The sequence below is a fragment of the Mycothermus thermophilus genome (assembly GCF_041956435.1).
Source record: "Mycothermus thermophilus strain CBS 625.91 unplaced genomic scaffold VTJ04scaffold_7, whole genome shotgun sequence".
In the NCBI taxonomy this organism is placed as follows: domain Eukaryota; kingdom Fungi; phylum Ascomycota; class Sordariomycetes; order Sordariales; family Chaetomiaceae; genus Mycothermus; species Mycothermus thermophilus.
In genome coordinates this window covers 935,423-959,841 of record NW_027191433.1, presented here as the reverse complement: position 1 = coordinate 959,841, position 24,419 = coordinate 935,423, and the positions used below count along the sequence as shown (strand labels likewise).

The 24,419-nt window shown below is 59.6% G+C and overlaps 8 protein-coding genes across 8 annotated transcripts; 2 read left to right on the top strand and 6 right to left on the bottom strand.

Moving 5' to 3' along the window:
• Nucleotides 1-202: 202 nt before the first annotated feature.
• On the bottom strand, nucleotides 203-3,343 carry VTJ04DRAFT_9881 (uncharacterized protein; the record flags this gene model as incomplete). The annotated part of the gene is made up of 3 exons (XM_069368476.1): nucleotides 203-3,092; nucleotides 3,160-3,236; nucleotides 3,308-3,343. 3 exons carry the CDS (start codon nucleotides 3,341-3,343, stop codon nucleotides 203-205), a joined length of 3,003 nt encoding a protein of 1,000 aa, XP_069214616.1.
• Nucleotides 3,344-3,729: 386 nt separating this feature from the next.
• On the bottom strand, nucleotides 3,730-5,597 carry VTJ04DRAFT_9880 (uncharacterized protein; the record flags this gene model as incomplete). The annotated part of the gene is made up of 3 exons (XM_069368475.1): nucleotides 3,730-3,897; nucleotides 4,812-5,329; nucleotides 5,438-5,597. The coding sequence occupies 3 exons, from the start codon at nucleotides 5,595-5,597 to the stop codon at nucleotides 3,730-3,732; spliced, it is 846 nt and encodes a 281-aa protein (XP_069214615.1).
• A 1,018-nt stretch (nucleotides 5,598-6,615) lies between these two features.
• VTJ04DRAFT_9879 (uncharacterized protein) lies at nucleotides 6,616-11,146 on the bottom strand (the record flags this gene model as incomplete). Its single annotated transcript, XM_069368473.1, has 4 exons — nucleotides 6,616-6,935; nucleotides 7,003-10,618; nucleotides 10,690-10,875; nucleotides 10,973-11,146. 4 exons carry the CDS (start codon nucleotides 11,144-11,146, stop codon nucleotides 6,616-6,618), a joined length of 4,296 nt encoding a protein of 1,431 aa, XP_069214614.1.
• A 27-nt stretch (nucleotides 11,147-11,173) lies between these two features.
• VTJ04DRAFT_9878 (uncharacterized protein) lies at nucleotides 11,174-11,552 on the bottom strand (the record flags this gene model as incomplete). The annotated part of the gene is made up of 2 exons (XM_069368472.1): nucleotides 11,174-11,445; nucleotides 11,516-11,552. The coding sequence occupies 2 exons, from the start codon at nucleotides 11,550-11,552 to the stop codon at nucleotides 11,174-11,176; spliced, it is 309 nt and encodes a 102-aa protein (XP_069214613.1).
• Nucleotides 11,553-13,014: 1,462 nt separating this feature from the next.
• Nucleotides 13,015-14,517, top strand: VTJ04DRAFT_9877 (uncharacterized protein; the record flags this gene model as incomplete). The annotated part of the gene is made up of 5 exons (XM_069368471.1): nucleotides 13,015-13,299; nucleotides 13,357-13,514; nucleotides 13,614-14,148; nucleotides 14,216-14,369; nucleotides 14,435-14,517. 5 exons carry the CDS (start codon nucleotides 13,015-13,017, stop codon nucleotides 14,515-14,517), a joined length of 1,215 nt encoding a protein of 404 aa, XP_069214612.1.
• Nucleotides 14,518-15,424: 907 nt separating this feature from the next.
• On the bottom strand, nucleotides 15,425-16,562 carry VTJ04DRAFT_9876 (uncharacterized protein; the record flags this gene model as incomplete). Its single annotated transcript, XM_069368470.1, has 2 exons — nucleotides 15,425-16,226; nucleotides 16,447-16,562. The coding sequence occupies 2 exons, from the start codon at nucleotides 16,560-16,562 to the stop codon at nucleotides 15,425-15,427; spliced, it is 918 nt and encodes a 305-aa protein (XP_069214611.1).
• Nucleotides 16,563-17,252: 690 nt separating this feature from the next.
• On the top strand, nucleotides 17,253-20,850 carry VTJ04DRAFT_9875 (uncharacterized protein; the record flags this gene model as incomplete). The annotated part of the gene is made up of 5 exons (XM_069368469.1): nucleotides 17,253-17,321; nucleotides 17,392-17,500; nucleotides 17,575-19,111; nucleotides 19,195-19,439; nucleotides 19,490-20,850. 5 exons carry the CDS (start codon nucleotides 17,253-17,255, stop codon nucleotides 20,848-20,850), a joined length of 3,321 nt encoding a protein of 1,106 aa, XP_069214610.1.
• Nucleotides 20,851-21,229: 379 nt separating this feature from the next.
• Nucleotides 21,230-24,076, bottom strand: VTJ04DRAFT_9874 (uncharacterized protein; the record flags this gene model as incomplete). The annotated part of the gene is made up of 2 exons (XM_069368468.1): nucleotides 21,230-23,639; nucleotides 23,745-24,076. The coding sequence occupies 2 exons, from the start codon at nucleotides 24,074-24,076 to the stop codon at nucleotides 21,230-21,232; spliced, it is 2,742 nt and encodes a 913-aa protein (XP_069214609.1).
• Nucleotides 24,077-24,419: the final 343 nt, after the last annotated feature.

The window sequence follows — 24,419 nt, the reverse complement described above, 5'->3', positions numbered from 1 at the left end:
GGACGGAAGGTTTTGTCTTGACTGGGTATGATAGAAAAACACACAAAAAACCAACCGCACTCTCAAACCAAACCGAATCCTCTACTCAAGTCTAAACGCCCTCTATCCCCTTTGCCAAAACCGCCCGCTTGCTCATCCCTTTCCAGAGGGCGTACTATGTAGGCACCTAGCTAGATAGGTAAGTCCCCAAGTAGTCAGGCCCTTAAGCATCAAACAAATCCATCACCCCCGTCCACACCCCCTTCGCCCGCTCCTCCCAATACCCATCCTTCCCGCCCTTCAACTTCCACACCTCCTCCCCGTCCGGCCCCGTCGCCACCTTCACAAACCACCTCGGCCTATGCTCCTCGCCGCGCTCTTCCATCTCCCTCCGGCGCCTGCGCTGCGCCTCCTCCAACCTCACCTTCCACTCCTCCGCCTGGTCCAGATCCCCCTGCTCCATGAGCCTCTGGTCCGGACGGAGCCGGCAATCCGTCGGCGGCAGCCGGCCCTTTTCGATGGGCGTGATCTCGTTGAGCGACGCGGCAAACGTGGTCAGCCCGTACGTGTTGGCCGCGTTATCCACCAGGCTTCCGACGCGCCAGATTTCCTGCCCTCCTGGGTTGGCGCGCAGCGAGCCGGTCCAGGTGCCGGTGAGCGACAACCCGGCGTGCGAGCCATCGGGACCGTACAGCTCGACCTGCACCTCCTCGCCGCGGCCGCCAAACACGCCCTTGGACCGGAACTCGACCGCCGCCTTGGCCCCCGTGCTGTCATTGCACACGTGCATCACGCCCACCGGCTCCACGTACTTCTCGCCCATCACCACGTTGCGCAAAAACACCGTCGCCGTCGTCCAGCTGTAGTGCTCGTCCGTCCCGTCCGGCAGGTGCAGGCTCACCCGGACCCGGCCGTCCGTGGTCAGCTCGGCGCTCTTGCCCCAGAACTTTTGGCTCGGCGCGGGCGACTGCGCAAAGCTCCACCGCGCGCTGTCGGCCTGCATGGCGAGGCGCACAGGGCGGTGCGTCACCTTCTCGACCAGCAAGCGGAACCCGCCGGGCACCTCGGCGTCGGTGCGCACCAGCTCGAACGTCTCGCCGAGGAGCGGATTAAACGGCTTGCGCATTGCGCGCTCCTTGGCGCGGCCGCTGCTAAAGTTGGACACAGCGAAGGCGGCGACGCGCAGGAGCCGCTGCGCCGGCTGCTTCTGCTGCGCCGCCTCGTCCAGCAACTGCGCGTACTCGAGCTGCTCGGCCATGCGCTGGAGCAACGACGTCGGCTCGTTGGCCGACACGGGCATCGAGATGGTGCTGAGGTCCTTGCCGACATTTTTGCGCACGAAAGCGATCAGGCTGGGCGGCGGCACCTTGGCCGGAGGGATCGTCTTTCGCCGCACCACCGCGTCGGATAGCGGCAGGGGCGCCAAGGATTTGGGCTTGACGGGGAACAGATTCCCGGCGTCGTCGCCGGCATGCACCTCGTCCTCTTCATCCGACAGGGCCGAGGACGACTCGTGGATCGAGACTACCTCTTCCTCCTCGGCCTCGGCGTCCGAGCCCGCCGCATCCTCCTCGCTCTGGTGGTTGATGATGACGAGCTGGTTCTGCGACTCGGACAGATCGCCCGCCTCGGCGTCAAAGAACTCGTCCAACGTCGACGCGGTCGACTCCATACTCCTCCTCGACTCCGCCACCGGCAGCGACGGCACGGCGAGCGCGGTCCGCCTCCGCTTGCTGCTGGTGAGCAGAGCCGAGAACTCCACCACCACCGAATCCAAATCCTTGAGCAACGCGGCGCAGTTCTCGTAGGTATCCCTGTCACTCTGCTGCTGGAGAGCGCCGTACGACTTGGCTCCGTTCGGGGACGGGGCCGCGGCAGAACCGGTGGGCGTCGGAACGGCGAGCGACGTCGACGAGGACGCCGCCGTTTGGTACGACTGCGGCGTCATCGGAGACGACGAGCTGCTCGCCTTGCGCTTCCAGAACGGCCTCTTGTCGGGCTGCGCGGCGGGGGAGCCATCCGAGTCTTCGGGGACGGTCGGGGTCGACGGAGCCAGGTAAGAAGCGTGGTTGGCCGGGCCGGGCGGTGACTGCTTCGTCGCCTCCATGTCCTTGACCAACCGACGCAGAGCGTCCCTGGTTCCGACGATCCGGCTCACCAGGGCCTCGACGTGCTGCCAATCCCTCTCTTCCTCTGCTTGCTGGGGGCTGCGAACAGCCGTCTGGGCCGGCTGCGTCGGCCGGCTCACAGGCGAAGTGTCCTCGACCACGATCGACGCCTCCAAACCCCGGGCGATCTTGCTCGCGCGTTCGAGGGCGCGGGCCCAATCGGCGAACTCCTTGGCGTTGGAAGCCTTCAAATGCCACACCTCGGCGCCCGAGTCGATGGTGATCTCGCGCCGGCGCTCGTCGGCCGCGATGGCCGCCAGGCTGAGGGGGATGGCGCCGCGTAGCGCCGACGAGGTGCGACTGTGGTAGTACGAAAGCGTGCACGTCGTGTAGTCGAGCGAGAAGAAGCGCCTGGCGTATCCCTGTCCCTTTTTGCGCCTCCTCTTGAGCAAGACACCGACATGGTACGAGGGCGGCAGCCCGCCGTCGCTCTTCCCGCCGGCCGACACGGCCCGGCCGCGCGTGACGCTTCCGCTATGCAGGCTATCGACCGACTCGGACGCAGCGGCGCCAAAATTGGGGCTGCTGGTGTTCTTGCCCAGGCTCGACCGGCTGGCGGTGGCGGCGGAGCCGGCCTGGAGGTTCGGAAGGTGACGGGTCGTCTGGGGCGGGGCACCGGTCGGGTAGGTGAGCAGGACGAAGGTGGCGGTCTTGGAGGTTTGCTTGGAGAATGTGTTGTCGAAGACTAGACCGAACATGCCGCCCTCGGTGACGTCGTAGGTGCCAACCGACACCTTGTCGGCCTCGCATTTGCCGTACCACTTTATGGGGATGAAGCCCTTCTTGGCCAGCTGGTCCTGGGCGGTGCTGGCCTCGCGTTTGGCGAAGAGACCGCCTGGTTTCGACTCGACGGCGCCGTCGGGCTGCTCGATGTTGCCGCCATCATCGAGGTGGGAGATGAGGTTGGTGCCGCCGGTGCCGGGGTGCTTAACAATGGCGAAGTTTCTAGCGGGAGACGGTCAGCGAGGTCAGCGGAGGGGTTGGCCGTGGAGGACGGGTGGAAGTGGCATACATTGACTTCTTGTGTGGCTGGACGCTCCATGATATGGTATGGCCAGCGTCGACCTTGACCCATCGAACAATGTAGGCCTGTGCAGGGAGTGTCCCGAGCGTCAGTAGACTTGTCTCGGAGCCCGACGCGGCGTCTCAACACCACCCACCTTGCTGTGAATTTCCAACTGCTCAATGCCGGCCATGGTGCGCCTCGAGCCTCGGGGCTAGCCGGGATTTGGGTCGGTTGCGCAGGAAATGAGAGATTTCTGGTTGTGGTTGTTTGTTGTGGTTGGCAGCAGGGTCGCAAAGGTGCATCAAATGCTGGAGGGGTAAAGTATCCGGAGGTCGAGGCAAGGGACTCGGGTTCGGGGATGAGATGGAACGAAAGAAAGCTGCACCAATGCCCAAAGCAATCAAGTGAAGTCAATGCAATGATACGCGTAAACAAAGAGAGTCAATGAATGTGAAGCAACACGCAATGGTCGAGTGCTGGGCTGGAGTGATCTGGAGACTGGAGGAGGAGCTGGGACTTTTTTTGTTGGAGTTGTCAGTTGTTTGTTTCAAGCGGCACCCGAAACTCCCTGCCATGTCAAAGTGTCGAAGAATGCTGCGAAGACTCGACTTGGCCCGACGGACCTGACGACGTGGAGCCAGGGACCCTGAACACCACCCTGACCACCACCCTGACCCTGACGCGGGACCCCAGCCCCAAGTCCCCGTGTTGCTCCTTCCCGAGCCCGTGCCGCGTCGGGTCGGGCTGTTAGGCGTCTCCGGAAACCCGATCCAGTGGGTCCAATTTACTGTGTATTAGTACTTACTGTGCACTAAGTAAACCCCTGGCTGTTGCCAAGCAGGCAGCCCATGATCACTGCCAAGAAGGCTGAGCCGTCGACCAGGCGCATTCGTCAGCCCTACGAATCGGGAATCGGGCGTCCTGCAACATCAACAACCTCAGCGTTGGTGACGGCAGCATGACGCGGAACTCATCATGTTCCATGTTTGGAGGGCATGTGAATCGCTCAGAATGCCTCGTGAGTTTCTCCTTTTACAAGTCAACCATCACAAAAACAACCCTGCGAAAAGATCGCGAAAAGTCTCCGACTCCCGTCCAGCATCACGACATGATCCCGGACATCGGACTCTTCAGCCTCCCGCCTCAATGTCACACTCGACTTGCTCCGCTGCTCCGTCATGTCCTCTTACACTCCTGGCCCCGAGTACCGGAGGCTCTTACTGTGTAAGTTTGAGGAAGCTCTCATACTCGGAGATAGACGAGACACCTTTATACCATCCCAGCATTTCTTTCAGTTTTGTGTACCCTGCGTAGATAGGTACACCTCAGCTGCCACATTCCCCAAATCTGCACCCTATGAGAGAATCTTGTTTTCAACCAAACAGACATCCTTCATCTGCGACCCGGAGTACCTGGCACCACCAACAATCTAACCCTCGTGTCTTCTCAACGTTTCAACACCATCCCCCTACCCAACGGACCCCAATGAGCCTGCTTGACCATTACCCTTGCCTCTACCAAAAGATATGCCGCCGCTCTCTAATCGAAATGCTACAACTCACTCTCTCCACCGGCCCGTCAACCACCGGCACCAGTATTTCTTCCTTCTTCTCCTTTCTGAACCACCCCATCCCATCCACACAAATCCCAAGACATACCACCCCATACACCCCCGCACCCACCGCCGGCGCGAACCACGCAAACCCAACTTTATTCACCTCCCATAGCCCTCCCATTCCCGTCCTCGCCGTCTGCACCACACACGCCACCGCCGCCGCGGACAACACCGTCGGGATCAAAAATATGAGAAATAGCCTCCCATGGCTGAGCTCTTTACTGATGGTGATCCCCGGCCCGAGAAAGTCCGATATGACCGACGCTATCGTCAGCCCCGCGCTGGATCTCATCCACATCCTCGCCTTGAGCGCCTGTTGAGGGATGTGCCGGAGCGACGGGAGGTCCAAAATCCACCGCCAGACGTCAAGCACCTTGTTGATGACGTACTCCGGGTCGTTGGAGACGGGGTGGGCCTTTTCGAAGCCGTTGCGCAGGGCGTCTTCGATGACGGTTGCGATGTCTTGCGAAGGCAGGAATTCTCGCTGGCAATACAACGACTCGGGCTCGGGTGAGGTAGACGAGTCGGAGGGGGAGGTGAGGGTGAAATAGTCGCAGCGTCCTGTTGGTCATGTCGTGCTACGGGTCAGCGGGCTGAGACCATCAACGTACGTCGGGGTAGACAGAGGTAAGTAGGTAAGCAGGGAAGTAGGTGGTAAGTGTGCCTTACCGCTCATCCCAAACGCCCACTTCGTCGGCAGCTGGTCCGGGCCCAAAGAATATCCAGGAGCAGGACTGGTGCTGTTGACGTCATCCGACGATGCCTTCAAGTCGAGAACTTCTCGAACCAGACGCTCCACATCGACATAGTACACCGAGTAAGGGATCATGGACAGCGAAGAGGATCCGAGGAGGAAGACAATATTATGCGCCGTTATCACTAGGTAGAGCCATTAATCCAACACGCCGACACCACCCTGAGTTATGACAGGGAGTATTACTACTTACACAGGAACAGGATGACCCGGGTTATCCCTCTGCAACCAGCCATCGTAACCTGGAGCACGCCGAAACCAACGAGCAACAAAACAGACAGGACTATCACAGCAAACCGGCGAGAGCGAACGAATACTAAAACGTATCAATGCCACAAACACACCGGTATTCGCGACAGACACATCAACCAAAGAAGATAATGAATAGCTCGAGGGGCAGAATATCGAACTCACAAAAAACCTAGGTAGCTCACCACCAAGGGGAACAACTCAATTTATGTCACTCAGCTAGACACATACGCATGAGAGAGACTGCTCATCGTACGCAGGCTGCCCAGCCAGGGGATCAGTCACGCCTCAACATGACGCTTTCCCAGCGGCGAGCATGGTGGAACAGTCCTGTTTGTATAGCACACGCCAAAAACCCATCAGGCTGAACAAATTTCTGACAATAGTCCATCCTCCCTCGCACCACGGAGCCGCTGCATGAGGCGATATACCGTACGAGACACCCCCAGCTAATGGGAGCGCCCTGGGCGCTTCCGAGAATGAATAACTAGGGACAGAAACCATCCGTGGTTTGCGGCTCTGAAGATGCGATGAGTTAAGTGAGTTAGTGAGCAAAGACACAGATTATTACCCAGGGACATCAACTCAGGGGCTATACATGCATTGATTCATCGGACTGGAAGACAAAAACACCCGGCCCTGTTAAATTGCTGGCTGACTGATAACTGTAGACTCTTTCCCTTCCTTATATCTCTAACTACCAAATGCCCAGTTCCAAAGTAGTATCTCTTCTTTTGTTTTTACACAATAGCTAGGTAGTTCACTTGCCAGCTCCAACCCCATTACCTCTCTCTTGGGTAGGTAAATAACCACATTAAACACAACCACCAGAAAATAACCCTTCTCAATGCGTCCTCCCCGCCACGCGTCCCGCGTACCCGGGGGCATGCCCGCCATGATGATGATGGCCACCCTGCTGCTGCAGCTTGGTCATCTCGCTCTGGTAGCGCATCTTGAACCCGTTGCACAGGGCGCGCACGTCCGGGTACTGGCTCTTCATGAGCTCGTACGCGTGCGGCACCACGCGCACCATCCACGCCTTGACCGGCGACGTGCGCGACGCCTTGAAGCACAGGAAAAAGTAGCCCGGGTGCTTGGGGTCCAGGCAGAACGCGTACGTCGACCGGTTCGGGTTGGCATCCACGTACGTGGTGAGCCATTTTTCTGTTTGGGACCGGTCTGGTTAGCTCAAGCTGTAGAGATTGAAGAGAGTAACAACAAAAAAACTTACCGAGATCCGACCGAGACCCCTTCTGGAACTTCTCGTGCTGCATGAGCTCCTCCACCTTCTTGGCCATGGCCTTGACGTGGTCGACAATGAGCTCGTCCAGGTCCGAGTACGTGTACTTGCTGCCCACCCGGAGGATCTTGCCCACCGAGAACTCGTTCTCCTTCTGCAGCTCCAGCACGTCGATGTGCTGGTACACGCCGTCCGCCACCTTCCACGTCACCGTCAGGTGGTCGTTGCCCAGCGACGACGGCCGGATCACCACCTCGCCCGGCGGCATGCCGCCCAGGTACTCCTCGGCCTGCACGCCGTTGAACGGCCGGAACAGCGGGTGCTTGATGACCCTCTGCGCGCGCCCCGTCGTCTTGTCCTTCTCGCGCAGCGCCTCCCGGTCCTCGTCCTCCTGCTTGTAGTCCCACTGCCCGCGCCCGTAGTCGTAGTGCTTCCGGTACGGCCGCCGCAGCTCCTCCTCGCGCATCGACAGCTTGCACACAAAGTCCTTGCGGTTGATGTCGATGAGCTTGGCCTGGACCGTCTGCCCCACCTGCAGCATGTCCTTGATCGAGTGCCGGTACGATACCTCGTGCGCCTCGATCCGGCCCTCGATGCCGCAGTCGAGCTTCACGATGGCAAAGTCGTCCTTGGTCACCCGGACGTTGACCGGCACGATCATGCCCTCGGTGAGCGTGTCGCGCGTCTCGCCCGTGAACATGGTGAAGATCTGGTCTGTGCTGAGCATGGCAAAGTTCTTGCGCAGCTCCTCGAACGGACCCTGCAGCTCCGCCCGGATCGCCTCGAGCGTCGCCCGCTTGCGCTGCTGGTACTCGCGCTCCAGCTGCTCGGCGTACTCCTCGAGAATGAGGTCGTTGACCTTGTCCTGCTCCTCGTCCTTGAAGAGCTTGCGGACGATGGCCCCCGGACCGTTCTCATCCACCTCGGCCTTGACGTCTTCCTCGTCCAGACCCAGGGCATCCGCCGCCACCTTGCGCGCTAGGTCGTAGTCTTCGGGATGGATGCGAGTGTTGTCCAGCGGGTCCGAGTCCGGATTGGCGCTGTCGTACTCGATATACAGGAAGCTGGCGCAGTTGTTCCACACCCTGGGTCCCAGCACCGGCAGTTTGTGGCGCTCCGGATCTCCCACCAGCTCGTCGCGCGAGGTGACGACGCCGCCGTTGGCGTTGACGCCCTTGATGAGGAGCTGCGCCTTGCGGGGCCCCAGACCGGCGACGTAGGGCAGCAGGTTGGCCGTGTAGGGATCCGTAATGGCCTCGTTGATGTCCACACCGCAGAGGTTGACGATATCCACCATGGCCGTCTCGAGGTGCTTGAGCAGCTTGTCCTGCGGCAGGTACTGCTGGTACGGGTGGATGAGAAGCGAGGTCACGTCCTTCCCCAGCGCCGCATACTCCTTCATCGGGTTCTGCATGTACCGGGCCAAGGCGATGCAGTAGCGCGTGAGCGGGGTCAAGGTCGGGTGCTCGGCGACGCCGCGCGGGCTGTCCTTGTAGAGGCGCGCCACCTCGTCGTTGACAATGACCACTTCGAGGGGGTCGCTGCGGTAGTCGTTGCTGTCGGGATCGTCGTACTCGGGGCCCATCAAGCCCTTTTCGCTGATGATGCTCTCGACGTCCTTGACCAGCCGGTGCGTGTCGGCCGACCACCCCGAGATGCCGATGGCGTCAGGGTTCTTCTTGCGCACCAGTCTCGCGAACTGCTCACGCTGGCTCTCGTCCCTGGCGAGGTTGACAAACTTGCCGTAGTCTGCCACGCGGCCATCCTCCTCGACCCAGGCCCAGGCGATGGGGTCGCGGTTGGGGTCGCCCATGCCGTTCGACAGGGTCAGGACGCGCGGCGTGGTGCCGAGGATCATGCCCTTGGGCTTCAGGGGCGCCTGGTCCAGCCGGCGGAAGTACTCTTCGCGGCACGTCTTGAGCAATTCTTCCTGGCACGCGGTCCGGAGGGAATCCTTAACGCCCTTGGAGATGACCTTGTCAAGCTTGGGGAAGGCGATATCGAACACTTTCTGGCGCTCGGCGTTCCACGCATCGGCGAGCTCGCTGAAGTTGTCCGAGGCGAATTCATTGAAGAGCTGCTTGCGGAACTCGCGCTCGTTCTCCAGGCTCAGGTGCACCTCCACCAAGCCCTCCTCTTCGGCTTTCATCATCTTGAGGAAGATCTCGGGCCGGCGGGCGATCTCGGGAATGGTGTGGTTGATGAGGTACTTGATCTCGTAGTACGGGTGCGACTCGTCAATCTTGCGCAGCCCCTTCTCGGTCCGGCGGCAGCTCACGACGCCCATGTTGTAATACCCGACGCGGAAGTACTTGCGCATGCGAGGGCTGGCAAAGAGCTCCTCGGCGTACATCTGGCGCGCGGCATGGATGACCTGGTCGCCGGTGGGGAAATCGGAATCCGCCAGCTCGTCGGCCAGGTCCATGGGGAGCTTGGGATCATCGTCCGACGAGACCTTCTTGCCTTCGCGGAGGGCGTTCTGGGCAAGACGATCCGGCGAGATGCCCAGGGCCTTGACGAACTTGTACGCCTGGGACTTGCGGATGCGCTCAAAGAGCGCCGTCTTGGCGCCCGGACGCTTCATCTCTCTCGAGGCGCCGTTGCTCTGGGCAGCGATGTCCTTGAGCTGAGCCGAGTACTGGAAGTTGAGGTAGTCCTGAAGATCTTGGAGCTCTTCCAGAGTGGCGGCCTGCGGGATCATGTCTTGAAGGACCTCGTCCTGCACGCCAACCTCCTCCAAGCTCTTGACCGACTTCTCCAGGGCGCTCCTCTTCTCGACGAGCGAGCGGAACTTGAGGTCGAGCTCCAAGATGCGCCACAGGTCGTCCTGATTGAGGAGCTTCTCGGCGTCGACCGTGTACTCGGGCGCATCCGGGTTGTCCTTGTGCTCGGGGTTCTTGACCTTCCGGGCATGGATGAGGTAGTCTCTCCGGTGCTGGAAGATGTAAGGCACCTCGACGCCGTCGATGATGAAGAACTCGAGCACCTTTCCGATGGCCTTGTTGAAGGGGCCGTGGAGATCAGGGGGCAATTGCTTCTTGGGCCACATGAGATTCGTAATCCAGCGGGCCTCCTCCTTGAAGTATTCGGCCGACGTCTCCTGCTGCTTGAAAGGCTTCCGATCGAGCTGGAAGCGTTCGGGCTCGTCGAGAAGGCGGATCTGGTTGTCCTCATCGGTCAGGAGCTTCTCTGTCAGCTGCGACGGCTCAAAGACGTCTTTGAGCTCGATGGTCTGCTCCTCGCGCTCCTGGGCTTCTCCCTCCTCCTCCATCTGCAGCGCCCAGTCGTAGTCGCTTCCATCGCCAAAGATCTGCTCCATGTCGTGAAGGGCGTCCTTGTCCAGGCCCGTGGTATCGACGGCCAGGCCGCGATCTCGGGGCCGAGCCACTTCCAAATCTTCTTGGCGTTGGTTGCGCTCCTCGTCATCTTCGGGGTAATCGTCCTCGATGAAGTCCTCGAACTCGTCGACTTGGCGGTGACCCGAGCGACCGTAGGCGCGGTCGTCGCCCATGTCCTCGTCATCGTCGGAGAAGATGTCGGCGAGGCCGGTACGCTCGTGGCCGCGGACTTCATCGCGGTGGCCGCGCTTCAGACGCTTGAACTTGGTCTAGCATGCACAGTCAGTCTCGCTGCCGTGGTGAGCGGCGCGCAGGATCGGGGAAGAGAGAGAGCGACTACCTGAGGCTGGGATCTGCGCTCCCAGTCGGGATTGGCCTCGCCGATGAGGTCAAGGTCTTCTTCGTCGAGTTCTTCCTCTTCGCGATGCTCCCTCCGCCGCTTCTTCTTTTTGCGGCGCTCGCGCTCTTCTTCTTCCTCTTCCTCCTCCTCTTCTTCATCTTCATCTACGATGAAACCTTCTCGAATCTGTCCGATAAAACAACGAGGTCAGTCAGTCAGTCAGTCAGTCAGGTGTGTTGGTGCGAGGTTGAGCGGGTAGGCGGGTAGGGCGGGCGTGGCGTACTCTTCTGGCTTCCTCCTCATCCTCGTCGTCTTCCTCCTCTTCGCTGGAATCGTCGATGATCTTGCGCTCGCGATCGTGGCCCTCGCCGGCGTCGTCGTCAAACGACTCCTCATCCTCCTCTTCGTTCAGCTCGGCCTCCCCATCGATCAGGTCGCGCATGTCGTCGTCGCTCATTGTGGGCGATGTTTGACGAGAGTAGGTTTAACGGGGATTGGTGCGGATCAAGGCAGCGCTGGCCGAGTGGATGATGATGGACAGCAAGGCGACGGAAGAATTGATGCCACGATGGAAAATGGCGAAGTGTGGAAGGAGGAAGAGGATGGGGAGGTGGTCGACGTCAAAGAGTGGAAATTTTGGGGCCTTCGCCGAGCGGCGTGCAACAGGAACGCGTCCAGAGTTCGGGTCCAGTCCAGATGGCCGCCTCGCCTTCCGGGCCCCAAGCTCGTGGATCGGGAAAGTGGTCCGTGCTTGGCCTGTGTAAGATACGGATCCCTGTTACACAATTACAGTAATGTTACGTCACCTCTGGGTGGGCAGCTGAACGGCACATGACAGCGGAGCACATGGCGCAGTTGATCATTTCCTCTTTGTGGCTTCCAGGTTGGGAGCTGAACCAACCTGAAGTGTGATATCAACATGAGCTACTGTATAAGTAACACTCAGGTACGATGTGCTCAAACACCACAATGGAAGACATCATCGGCTTGGAAACACCCCAAAAAAGTCGATGCTCGAACGAGGTCTCTTGAGCTGTCAGGCTGTGGCTGGATGGATCCATGGACGATGGTCTTTGGGACCTGGGCAACTCAAGCAGGTCACTGAGTCTCATTTGAGCATATGATACCTCCGAGTTCCCTGCATCCGTGTCTTCCCAAACTCAAGATGGAGTATAGAGCCCATCCAGATGTACACTGTACGTATGGAGATGGAAGAGGAGAGGCCGAGTCTGGACAAGATGCCATCCATTTTTTTTTTTTTTTTTTTTTTTCTTTCTTGTCTGCCTCTTCTCCTTTCTGCCTTCTCTTGGCTGGCCTGGAGCCGCATGTCGGGACTGGGCAGGAACGGGCAGATACAAGATGAACGGACCAACGGGCAACATTTTCTTGCCGCCGCTCGAGAAACATTCCCGCCCTCGTCGACCCCACAGCACGAGATGGACGCATCATTGGGCGGAATGCAACTCGACTTTGGGTCCCAAGGTTCCCATGGTTCATGTGTCTGGATCCAGAGAATAACCAAAGCTCCCGTCCCCGTCTCGGGCTGCTTTTCCTCCTTCCAGGTTGATCCGTTCAGATAGATACCTGACCCTCACCCTGACCCTCTTGTCCTTTACAATAAATAGCCCGTGGAATAGCCCCAACGTATAGGTTGCCACCTGCACCTGCTACACTTCTTTCTTGGGCCGCCTCTGCCAACAGCCAGCCTCCAACCTAACTGTCAAGTCCACCTAACGTTACTAATAATCCTCCTGTCCCCCACTTGATCGTCGCCTCTGCAGGTCGCTCGCTCCTCGGCCCATCCTGCACCGCTCTGCAACCTCCAGAGTAACGTCCTGCACACCTTGACCTGAATCAAAGGCCTGTCTGTTCGGAAACAACCCCCGTGCAACCCGATACCACTGGCAAGGCGCTTCTTTCAAACACCGGCGAGAAACAAGCCGGCTGGCCCCAGACGTCCGTCAGGAACTCAGGAGCTTGCATCTCGGCAGTGACAGGACTCCGTGTTCTTGGCGTCCTCTTCAAACGACCCCTCGTCAACGGGTCCCAAGGGTCCAGTCCCCCCCCCCCTGGCCGCTTGCCTGCAACGCGCCAAATCGCCCAAAGAAAGAAGACCACCACCACCATCTCAACTACAACTCATCTCCTACCCACCGTTCCTCCCGAACCGCTGTTCCCTCCTGAAAAAAACACAGCTGGGCCGCAAACAAGGCGAGCGACACTGACGGCATCGCGGACGCTTCCCCTCCAACTACTTTCGTAGTTCTCCGACCGCCTGTCTCGATAACACAACACCACAACAACCCCACCCAACTGTCGCCCACCATGGCTGACTCTTCGGCCTTTGCGCCGCGCACCATGAAGCGCAAGAACGTCAAAGGCCTGGCTCTCAAGGCGCCCGCTCCAAAACCTCCCCCGACCGCCGAGAACGCCCGCTTCAGCTATGGGAACGGGAGAGACGACACCTCGACCCAGCTCGAGATCGGCATCGAGTTCAACCTCGACTTGAAGCCTGAGGATCTCGAGGTCATCAAAGATCTGGGTGCCGGCAACGGTGGTACCGTCAGCAAAGTCAGGCACATCCCGACAAACACAGTCATGGCCCGAAAGGTCGGTAGCATCCCCCCGTTCCATTGAGTATTCTCCTGCGTCTAACACGGGCACCAGATCATCCATGTCGAGGCCAAGAAGGAGATGCGGAGGCGCATCGTGCGCGAGCTTCAGATCATGCACGGCTGCCATTCCGAGTTCATTGTCACCTTTTACGGCGCCTTCCTCAACGAAAACAACGACGTCGTCATGTGCATGGAACACATGGATGTTGGGTAGGTTCTTGTCTTCCGTCCTTGGCTGCCGCTGCCACCGCCCACCGCCCACCGCCCACCGCCCACCGCTCCCGCTGACCAGCTTTCCTCGTCGTTTAGATCTCTGGATCGCATCTCGCGGGTCTATGGTCCCGTCCGCGTCGACGTGCTCGGCAAGATTGCCGAGGCCACCCTCGGCGGTCTCACCTACCTCTACTCGAAACACCACATTATGCACCGCGACATCAAGCCCTCCAATATTCTTGTGAATTCACGAGGCCAGATCAAACTGTGCGACTTTGGCGTCTCGGGCGAGCTCATCAACTCGGTCGCCGATACCTTCGTCGGCACCTCCACCTACATGGCCCCCGAGCGTATCCAGGGCGAACGGTACACGGTCAAGTCGGACGTGTGGAGTTTCGGCCTGACCATCATGGAGCTGGCCATCGGCAAGTTCCCCTTCGCTGCGAGCGAGCACCTGTCGGATGCCGAGAGCAGCGCTCCCGCCGGCATCCTCGACCTTCTCCAGCAGATTGTACACGAGCCCGCCCCGCGGCTGCCCAAGAGCGACGCCTTCCCGCAGATTCTCGAGGACATGATCCAGAAGTGTCTGTACAAGGAGCCCGAACGTCGGCCGACGCCCCAGGAGCTTTATGTGAGTTACCCCGATGTCTGTCTGTGATGGTGCCCTCGGGTAACTCGGCTAACCACCCTGGTTTCAGGACCATGACCTCTTCGTGCAAGCAGCGAAGCGGACTCCGGTCGACTTGAGAGAATGGGCCATCAGCGTGATGCCCGACAGGGACGCTCGCGCGACCCAGTTTTCTCCTCCCGCCGAATCGCCAACATACGGCACGCAGCATACCCCCACCGCATGTGAGTCTTCCTGGTCGTAAACGTTGGCCGTTTTGCAAATAAATGCTGACGAGGTGCTACTGTAGCGTACCGCGTCGACTCGCGGCATCAGGCCGACGCAAACTTGGCCGCCCAGGTGGATCGCCTGTACATCCGGGACTGGGAATAATATATCCATGTACGAGCTTGTTCTCTCGAAGCACCAGGATGTGGAGGCGCGGTTGACCTGTTGTCGTCTCCCCGCCAAAGTCTGCCGGATTCGTGACTGCGGAAACGCTCATCAGGGTGCGCTGAGGAGGACCTGTCGACGCGATGCTTTCACGTGGCCGGGAGCATGTTCCGCTTGTGGCGTCAGAGATACCCTCTTACCATGCTCCTCGTCGTTGGCATGTCGATTGGTTCCTTTTCGGCCTGGATTCCCCTCCGCCGCCTCGATACTACCTAGTCGTGTCTGTCCCAGAATCAGCAGCAATATCACATGGTTTTTTTTATCTCGGCATTTGCAAGGCGTCACATCTCTGCTCTCTCTCTGGTCTCTCTCTCATCTCACCTCAGATTTGGTTGTTTGTTGTGGCTATGGGAGAAGGAAATGTATGGTGGAGGGTTTTATGAGGAGTATTATTATTGTCAAAAACGGTTGATAGTGTATGTGACATCAGTCAGGGAATGAACACCAGGCGATTGGTTTCTTTTTTTCGCTCTTGTCCCTAGTATGAAGTAGCAGTATTGGGAGCAAGGAGTAACGAAGTGGGGGTGAAGCAAAGCTGCAGGTCAGCTGAGCTTTTGACAGTGTGTCCCTTGATGTTACGTCGATCGTTGGGGATGAGGATGACGGAGGGGGTGGTGGTTGTGATAGGGGGTATATTCTACCTGTTCTATTTATCTCTAGCTACCGCCAATGTGTTCCCCTAAAACGAGCCGTATCTATCTATCCCCGGATATCATTGTGACCATATTCAACCGCTCCCACTACTCCCCTTTTCGCCCGATGTCACTCACCCGCCCATCCGTCCATCCAGATGAGTAGGTATCCGACCCTCCATGGTATTCTTGATTTTTTTATGACTGGTATTGTATCAAAGCAAGCCGTTCTCGAGCACGTCTATCAGCTCGTCCAGCCGCGAAATCATATAGTCAGTATGCTCGTGGCCCACCAGGTGCCGGTTGACGTCGTTGACCAGCAGCACGGTCCGCGCGCCCGCCCGCCGCCCCGCCGTCATGTCGTCGATGCTGTCGCCTACCATGATTAGGCCGCTCGCGTCGGGTTGGTCTTCTTCTTGTTCCTTTGACTCAGTAGTGGTGGTGGGTGGTGTGTGCTTGGTTGTTGGAGAGGGCTGGAACCCGTCTATGCCGTCCGCGTGAGTATTCCCTTGACTTGTGCTGCTGTTGATGCAGCTGCTCAGCTCCCCATCGACACTTGTCGTTGTCGTCGTCCTCGTCGTGGACTCTCCCTCCCCACTCATTCCATTCTCTTCCTCCTTCTCCTCCCGCTGCCGCCGCCTCACCAACCCCCACTGCCTGGCGATAAACAAAATCCCCGCCGGATCCGGCTTCGGCGGCCTGAAATCCCTCGTCACAATTGGCTCGAACTGCGTGTCCGACAAAAACTTGTCCAGCAGGCTCCGCACGGGCATGTCAAAGTTGCGCGTGCAGATGCCCTTGCGCACGCCGCGCGAGTCGAGGTAGGCCATGAGCTCGCGCAGGCCTGGTTGCGGTTGCTGGTGGGCGACGGCGCGGGCCTCGATGGCGCGGATTTGCGACATGGCGTGGGATTGGGCTTCCGGGGTGGGCAGGGAGTAGATGTGCGAAAGGATGTCGACGGATTTGGGGATGTTGAGGGCCGCGCGCATTTCGGCGAACATGTAGTTTTGCGGTTGGCTGCCCGAGGAGGTTAATAGGTTGTTTCTATGCATGTAAACACTTGGGGATGGATGGGGGATAGAGGATATGTGGTGGGATACGGGGGTAGGTAGTGTGAGATGGAGTGTATATGGCCAGCTCAGGTAGATAGGCTGTGACGAAGGTCTTCAATGCCATAGGTAAGGTGTATTTGTCATAGTTGGCTTCTCGAGCCGGTTTTGTGCCACAATTTACTTACCATAATGTCCCGTCGACGTCAAAGACTATGCCCTCGAGCTTCCGGGTGCCCGAGCGAGGCACGAAGGGCTGACCCAGGGGCGCAAACTTCCATGCTGGCTGACCCGACACCATCATGGCTCGGAATATTCGCATCACCACCAGCAGACGAGAGTATGAAGAAAGAAAGAAAGAAAGAAATAAGAGGAGAGGCGGGGAGGGGTTTCCCCGGTGAATGCTTGTAAGTTGGAAATATGTCCAGTACAGTAACCCCTGAACAGCCCAACGAGCAGTTGAACTTACAGTTATTTTTTGCTCTCAAGAATAATTTAAAGGCCAGGTCTCAGATGCATCTGAGACAAGCCCCGCGATGTCGTATCAACCCCACCCCCCACTAGACGGGACTCCAGATTCCCATTGTCCTCGGGCGGGTGCTCCGGATCGGCTTCCTGAGGCGGCCGAGCTTGGGCTTGGCTTCCAGTCCAGGGTAGTTTGGCGCCTCTGCAACGCCCTATCAGTGGGTCTTTGATGGTGTCATTGCAGCTGCTAACACGTCCAGTCGCGAATATCAATGAACTGCGATCTTGCGCCCGTCCAAGGTCCAGACCATACCTCCAAGCCTTTTAAACGGACATTGGCTCCGGTTCTTTCACGGACGGGACCCAACTCCCAGCACAATCGGACACGACGGGCCCGGATCCAGAACAAGGGCGAGAGATATCCGTCCTCGATCTTGGGAGCGGTCAGCCTCAAAACATCTCGCCTTCTCCCAACACCGCGCTTCATCTCATACCTTCTTCAGATCATGACACCAACATCAGCGCGGAGATGAGCTCCCAGTCCTCTCCGTTGCCCTCCTCCAGCCACTGGCCTCCCCAGAGGCCATCCAAGCGGACTGTGAGTATATCAAACCTTCGTGGAGTCCACCCTCCAAGTCCGCAACTGACAGACCCCTATACGCGTTCAGAAACTCCGCAATGGCTCCTTCATCATCCCCTCCACCGGCGAGCGCACCCACCGCACCTTCACCCTGCGCCCGTCCTCGTGGGTTTCGCAAACCAACCCCGATGGAACCAGCACGTCGTCCCCCGTGACCACCACCTCCGTCCCGACCTGGGTGAAGGCTTGCCACTAACCCATGTCCTCCCAGCAACCAACCCTCTCCGCGACACCGCCGCCCGCGCCCTCCGATGGCTCAACTCCCCCAATGGCCACGGTGTCATCAAATGCACCATCGCTTACACACTTGGGAGCCTCGCCACCTTCTGGCCGCCCCTGTCCAACTTCCTGGGCCGGCCTGATGGGAAACATGTCGTGGCCACCTTGACCGTCTATTTCCACCCAGCCCGGTCCGTGGGGTCCATGATCGAGGCCGTCTTGATCGCCGTCGTGGCTGTCGCATACGCCGAACTTGTTTCCGTCCTGTCCATGTCCACCTCGGTTCTGTTTGGCGCCGTCCTCGACATGGTGACGCTGGCACACGTTCTGGTCCTGGTCATCTTCATCGGCGCCGGGTTCGGCTTCATGGGCTGGGTCAAGCTGCGCATGGGCAATCCCCTGGTCGACACCGCCAGCACCCTCGCGTCCCTGGCCATTATCGGCGTCGTCACTAAGGAGACCGCCGTCCTGACCAGCGTCTTCGAAGATCGCAAGATCATCCAGATCCTCAAGATGCTCGTCATGGGCATCACCATCACCACCGTCGTCAACTTGTTGGCTTGGAGGACCTCGGCCGTGTCGGCTCTGCGCCAGTCCGTAAACAAGGCGTCCACGTCTCTCGGGGACATGCTCTCCCTGATCACGCACGGCTTTCTCAGCGGCTCCGAGGACGACCTGCTCTCGCCCGAGTTCGCCGCCGCTTCATCCACCTACTCGTCCGTCTACCCGCAGATGACCAAACACCTCCGCGAGTCCAAGTTCGAGCGCTACTTCCTTGGCTATGAGAAGATTTACCTGCTCGACAGGGCCGTCGTGCGATCCATGGAGGCCCTGGCGCAGTCCATTGGCGGCCTGCGCAGCGCCGCCAATTCGCAGTTCGCCCTCCTCAAGGAACCCATGGCCCCGTCGCGCGTCGCGTCCCCCACGCCTGCCGATTCGCTTGCTTCCCCGCCCTATTCGCCCGTCATGCGACGGGCCTTTTCGGGCACGGCGCGGAGCTGGACGCAGCGCTTTCCCCCCGCGCTCGCCTCCATCGACGAATCCTCCGAGGACGCCCACCATGACGGCAGGAACCCCCTCCTCCGCCGCTATTCCGACGTCACGGGCGGACGCGCCGCGAGCCTGCCGCCGTTCCGCCACTCGTCTGAGATCTTTGAGCTCTTCATCGAGCTCCTCGGCCCGTCCATGAAGTCCCTGGCGTACACCCTCTCCGAAGTCCTCCGCGAGCCGCCCTTCGGCGCCCCGCCCAAGCACGAAATCATCATCAACCCCAACTTCCGGCACAGCTTGGCGGAGGCTTTGTCGCTGTTCAACGAAGCCCGGGCAAATGCGCTGCAGGAGTTGTACAGGACGCTGGAGCTGGACAGGACGCGGTCGGTGAGCATACAAGCCGATTTTGAGGAGGTGGCGGCGGCGTGCGGGCATTTTAGTTTCAGCCTGCAGACGTTCGGCGAGGAGATGCAAAAGTATCTGGACGTGCTGGATGATCTCAAGTTTGAAGAGGAGCATGCAAAGAGGAGTTGGCATTGGTGAGTAGTTGGTTCTGGGATGACTCTCGAGGATATGAAGTCTGGTTTGGACAGGACAACATGGCTGACAGGTTCTGACACAGGCTCAAATGGTGGCGAAACGGCCCTCCCTGGAAAGCTGTTGCTCTTCCCTACAACATGGACGAACGGGAACCCTTAGTCAAACCGATCAAGAAGACGGCGGTGCCCAAAGGCATTGCGGACCCTCTGGTCCACAGAAGGGACATGTACAACTGGGAGGCGGCCTCAGAGACCCAGAAGAGGACGTTTGTGGCCCGGATGTCTCAAAAGGCTCTGCGGGTGATTAGGAGGTTTGATCGAGACGACAGTAAGAAGTCTACCCAGCACTCATATGTTATCCATGCTAACGTTGCCCAGTCCGCCACGGCATCAAGGTCGGCGTCGGCGCCATGCTCTGGGCCTCGCTGTCCTTCCTCCCACAAACCCGCGATCAGTACCGGCACTGGCGTGGCGAATGGGGATTGCTGTCCTTCATGATCGTCTGCAACACGACGCTCGGCGCCGCCAACGCCTCGGGCTGGGCCCGCTTCATGGGCACGTGTATCGGCATCGCCGTCGCCGGCATCAGCTGGGAAGTCTCGCAGCACAGCGCGTACGCTCTGGTCCCGATGGGCGCGCTCATCGCCTTCGGCGCCTTCTACGTCATCATCGAGAAGGGCAGGGCCCCCATGGGCCGCATCTCGCTGCTTGCGTACAACGTGTCGACGCTCTACGCCTACAGCCTGTCGCAAAAGGTGGACGATGACGACGACGACGAGGGCGGCGTCGACCCCATCATCAAGGAAATCCTGCTCCACCGCCTTGTGGCCGTCACAGCAGGCATCCTCTGGGGGTTGATCGTCTGCAGGCTGATCTGGCCCATCTCGGCGAGGAAAAAATTCAAGGAAGGGCTCAGCATGCTTTATCTCCAAATGGGCCTCATCTGGCGCCGCGGTCCGCTCGCCATCCTCCTCCGCAGCGACTGCTCGCGCTCGTACCTGCGCTCGGGCGAACAGCAGGCGCTGCAAAAGTACGCGGCCCGCTTGGACGCGATGCGCGCGGCCGCCGCGGGCGAGTTTGAGCTGCGCGGGCCGTTCCCCGCGGAACAGTCGGCACGGCTGATGGGGTGTACGAAACGGTTGCTGGACGCGTTTTATGCCATGAGCTTGGTGACGCAGAGGAAGGGCGGGCATTTGACGGAGGGGGAGAAGGAGTTGTTGAAGTACACCGCCGAGGAGAGGGCGGTGTTGTGTGATCGGATTTGTCACGTCTTTCAGGTGCTCGCGTCGAGTCTGATGCTCGAGTATCCGCTTACGGACGCGCTGCCGAGCGTGGAGAGGAACAGGGATCGGCTGCTGGGGAAGATCTTTTTGTTTAGAAAGGAGCATCGGCCGGATTTGATGTGGACGCCGCCAGCGGGGATGGGGTTGTTGGGGGAGGTGTTGAATGCTGCGGCGGCTGCGGAGAGGGAGAATAATGGGGTGGCGGCAGAGGGGGAGGAGGGGCAGAGTGGTGGTGGTGATAATGGTGGTGGTGGGAGAGCAAAATCACCAGCTGGGGGAGCAGGGGGAGGAGGCCGGTTGGGTGGACATCATGTAAGAGTCGAAGAGTCGGATTATGCTTTGCTGTATGCCTACGCGCTGGTTACGGGCCAGGTGGCGGAGGAGTTGAAGGCGGTGGCCAAGGAGATTGAAGGGTTGTTTGGCGTGTTGGATGGGGAGACGTTGTTGTTGCAATGAGAAGAAAAAAAGGGGGGACAACAGGTACACCAGTGCATCAGGTACATAGAATGAATGGTAATCAAATGGCGTTGCGCTTGATAGATCGATAACGGGAAATAATGGTCAAAGAGGAGGGGGAGGGGGAATGGAATGGATGGCTACCTCCCTACCTGAGGTTGTTGGATACGAAAAGGAAGGGAAGAAAACGAGATTGCTTGCTCAAACTGCATGACGGGCTTTGGATTCGGACATTGTACCTAGATGAACATGAATTATACTTTACCCTCTCGCCGTACCAAACATTTTAAATGTATCAATCACCAAGGTGTAATGCTATCCTTTAGCTGTACAAATCCCTTACCCCTATCCCTATCCACGCTATTCTCTCCCCTCCCCATTAACTCAAACTCGCCGCAACAAGTTTCAATATCTCCTCCGTCTTCTTGCCCGCATTCTTCGGATTCTTGGCCACCGCCTGCCAATGCTCTCCATGGCGCGGATCATTCAGCACACACTTGGCCACCAGATCCGCCCTCTTCTCCTCCGTCCCATGCTGCAGCAAAAACTTGTAGTACCACGCCCAGGTATCCCCCAGGTCGCGGTCCAGCAGCAGCGCGCGCTCGAACCAGTTTTGCGCGCGGTCCAGCTTGCGCTCGGCCCACAGGATGCGCGCGGCCGTGACCTGCAGGATGGGGTCGTCCTCGACCTTTTTGATCGCCTCGGTAATCAACGGCTTGCGCTGCGTGCGCGGCTCGAGGTGCAGGATGCGCTCGGCCCAGAGCAGGCCGCTGCGTGGCATCTGCTGGAGCGCCGTTGCCATGAGGGCTTTGGCCTGGTTGATGTTGCCCGCGCGGCGCTCGACGCGGATCAGCTCGGTCCACAGCTCCGGGTTCTTGGGCACGGCCTGGCGCGCGCGGTCGAGCACGCTGCGCGCCTTGACCACGTTGCCCGCGCGCTCCTCGAGGCGCGAGTAGAGCAGCCACAGCGGGACCGACGAGGGGACGGCACGCACGCCCGTGCTGTACGCCTCGCGCGCCTCGGCGATCTGGCCAAGGTCTTCGTAGATTTGGCCCTTCATCATCCACAGCTTGGGTGCGCCGGGGAACAGCTGGAGCGCGTCACGCACCAGGTCGAGCGCCGCCTCGTTGTTGCCCAGCTGCCGCTCGAACGCGACGCTGCGCATCCAGACGCGGTCCGTCGGCGCGTTTTGTCGGGCGGTCTTGAGCAGGTCGCGCGCCTGGTCGATGAAGCCGTTGTCCGCCTCGAGCTTGACCGCCGCCAGCCAGATGTCTTCGTTGTCCGGGTTCTGCTTGAACGCGCGCGCGAGCACGCGCCGGGCCTCGTTGATCTCGCCGGCCTTCTCCTTAGCGAGCATGAGCCAGAACACCTCGACGTGCGGGCAGGCCTCGACGGCCTTTTCGAGCGCGCGCTCCAAGTCTTCCTTGGTGCCGTGGTTGCGCTCCAGGTCGACGGCGGCAAGATACAAACTTCGGCTGTTGGGGAAGACGCGGAGGGCGTAGGCGTAGATGGCGCGCGCCGTGGCGAACTTGTCGCGGCCGATGCTGGACTTGGCGTCCTCCATCCATATCTCCTTGCGGTCGTCGTCCTCGTCGAGGCCCCAGCCCAGGGTCTCGTTGATGATGTTGGTGCACGTGACAACGGCGCCCTCCTCCTCGCACTTCTCGGCCTCGGCAATCCACACCTCGCGCTTCGGCATGGCGTTTTGCTTGGCCAGGAATTTGACCGCGTTCTTCATCACGGGACGCTTGGTGCCCTCGCCCAGCTGCTCCTCCAGCCGGGCAGCGGCGATCCACAGCTCGTGCGAGCTGGGCAGCTTCTTGACGGCCTTGTTCAGCACCTTGCGCGCGTTGTCGGGTGTCTCGAGGCGCGCGAGGGCCAGCCACAGGTCCAGGGACTCCGGGATCAGCTCCGTCGCCTTGGCCAGCAGCATCCGCGCGTCGGCAGGGTCTTCTTCCAGGTTGACCGCCTCCTTCCACAGCGCCTCCGACTCTGGGTTGTGGTCGAGGGCTCGGCGGATCACCTTCTTGCGCGACCGGGCGTCGTTCTCGAGCTTCATGGCCTCGACCCACAGCTTGACCGAGTGCGGGTTGGCCTGGATGGCCTGGGCCGCGATGATCTTGGCGTTGCGGTTGTCGTTGAGGTGGATGTTCTCCAGCCAGATGTCCTCGCTCTTGGGGCAGTGCTGGCAGCCCTTGGCGATGAGGGTGCGGGCAGCGCCGGGCTTGCCAGCGGCGATCTCGAGGCGGGCGGCGGCGATCCAGCTGGCCGCCTGTTTCGGGTTTGAATCGACAGCCGACTTGAGCATTTTGCGGAACTGCTCAATGTCGCCGATGCTCTGCTCGGCGCCTTGGGCGTTGGCCAGCGAGGTCAGGTACCCCTTGGGATCGATGCTTGTGGCGCTGCCGGCGGTGGCGATGCCGCTGGTCTGCGATTGTTGCTCGAGGCGCGCGCGCAGCACCTTGTCGCGGGCGGCGCCGATCTTTGCAAAGTCGGTGACGGTGCCGTCCTTGTTGGCCTCGGTGGCCGTGCCGTCGTCGACCACGGTGGTGCCGAACTGGCCCTGGTCTCGGGCGGCGGCGAGGACGCTGTCCGGGACGGCGTAGAACCGCTGCATGCGTGCCTGGCGAGCGCGCTTGGTGCGGCCCGTTAGGTCTTTGGGATCGGGAAGGTTCGCCCATTCCTCGTCGGTGACGGTCTCGAGGGCTCTCTTGAGGCCAGCGAACTGCTGCTGGATCTTGGGGTTGAGGCGCTCATACTCTTCGCGCTCGGCTTTCTCGCGTGCTTCCCTATGCGATCACGAGTCGGTACTCTGCTCGGCTATGGGAACTGATAAACTACATGCCTGGCATGGGAAGATTGGGGTGATCCTAGAAAAAAAGGACCGAGCTTACCTCTGCTTCTGGCGCCGCTTGGCCATCTTGTCGTCCACCTCTTTCCATATCCGATCGGCTTCCTCGTCGTCCTTCTCGTAGATGCCGCCGGCAAACAGACCAAACTCGTTGTCCGGGTCCTGGTAACGGTCATCGTCGTCGTCGTCCTTGGGCTCGCTCAGGCCGAGCTGGGCGGAGCGTTTTGCGACGGCCGCCTTGATCTGGTCTTCGCTGGGTCCGTCGTGCGCCGGCCCAAGATCGGAGCGGGTCGTGAAGCCGGTGGCACCACGGCCCAGACCGGCCACGTAGTTTTCTGGCGCGGGTTGGCTGAGGAAGTCACGTCGGCCCGACATGGTGGTGTTGTGATGTGTTGCGGGTGAAGTCTTGTTGATGGATGTCGAGTTTAAGTTTCCAAAAGAGAAGTCAAACATGGACGCGGCTTGGAGCTTGGAACAGTTGCGCCAAGACATGCTACGGCTTGGCAACGGATGTACTTAGTATGGAAGGGTTAGGGTTGCCATTCCTCCAACACCAGACCTCTCTCATCAAAACATCACAAACAACCCCGAGAGATGGCCCCTCCATATCCAAACAAACTCTTCAGAACTACACCAATGACAAAACCAAAAAAAAAAAAAAAAANAAAAAAAAAACTAACACCACCAGCCTACTCCCGCGCCGGTCGAGGAGAGATGG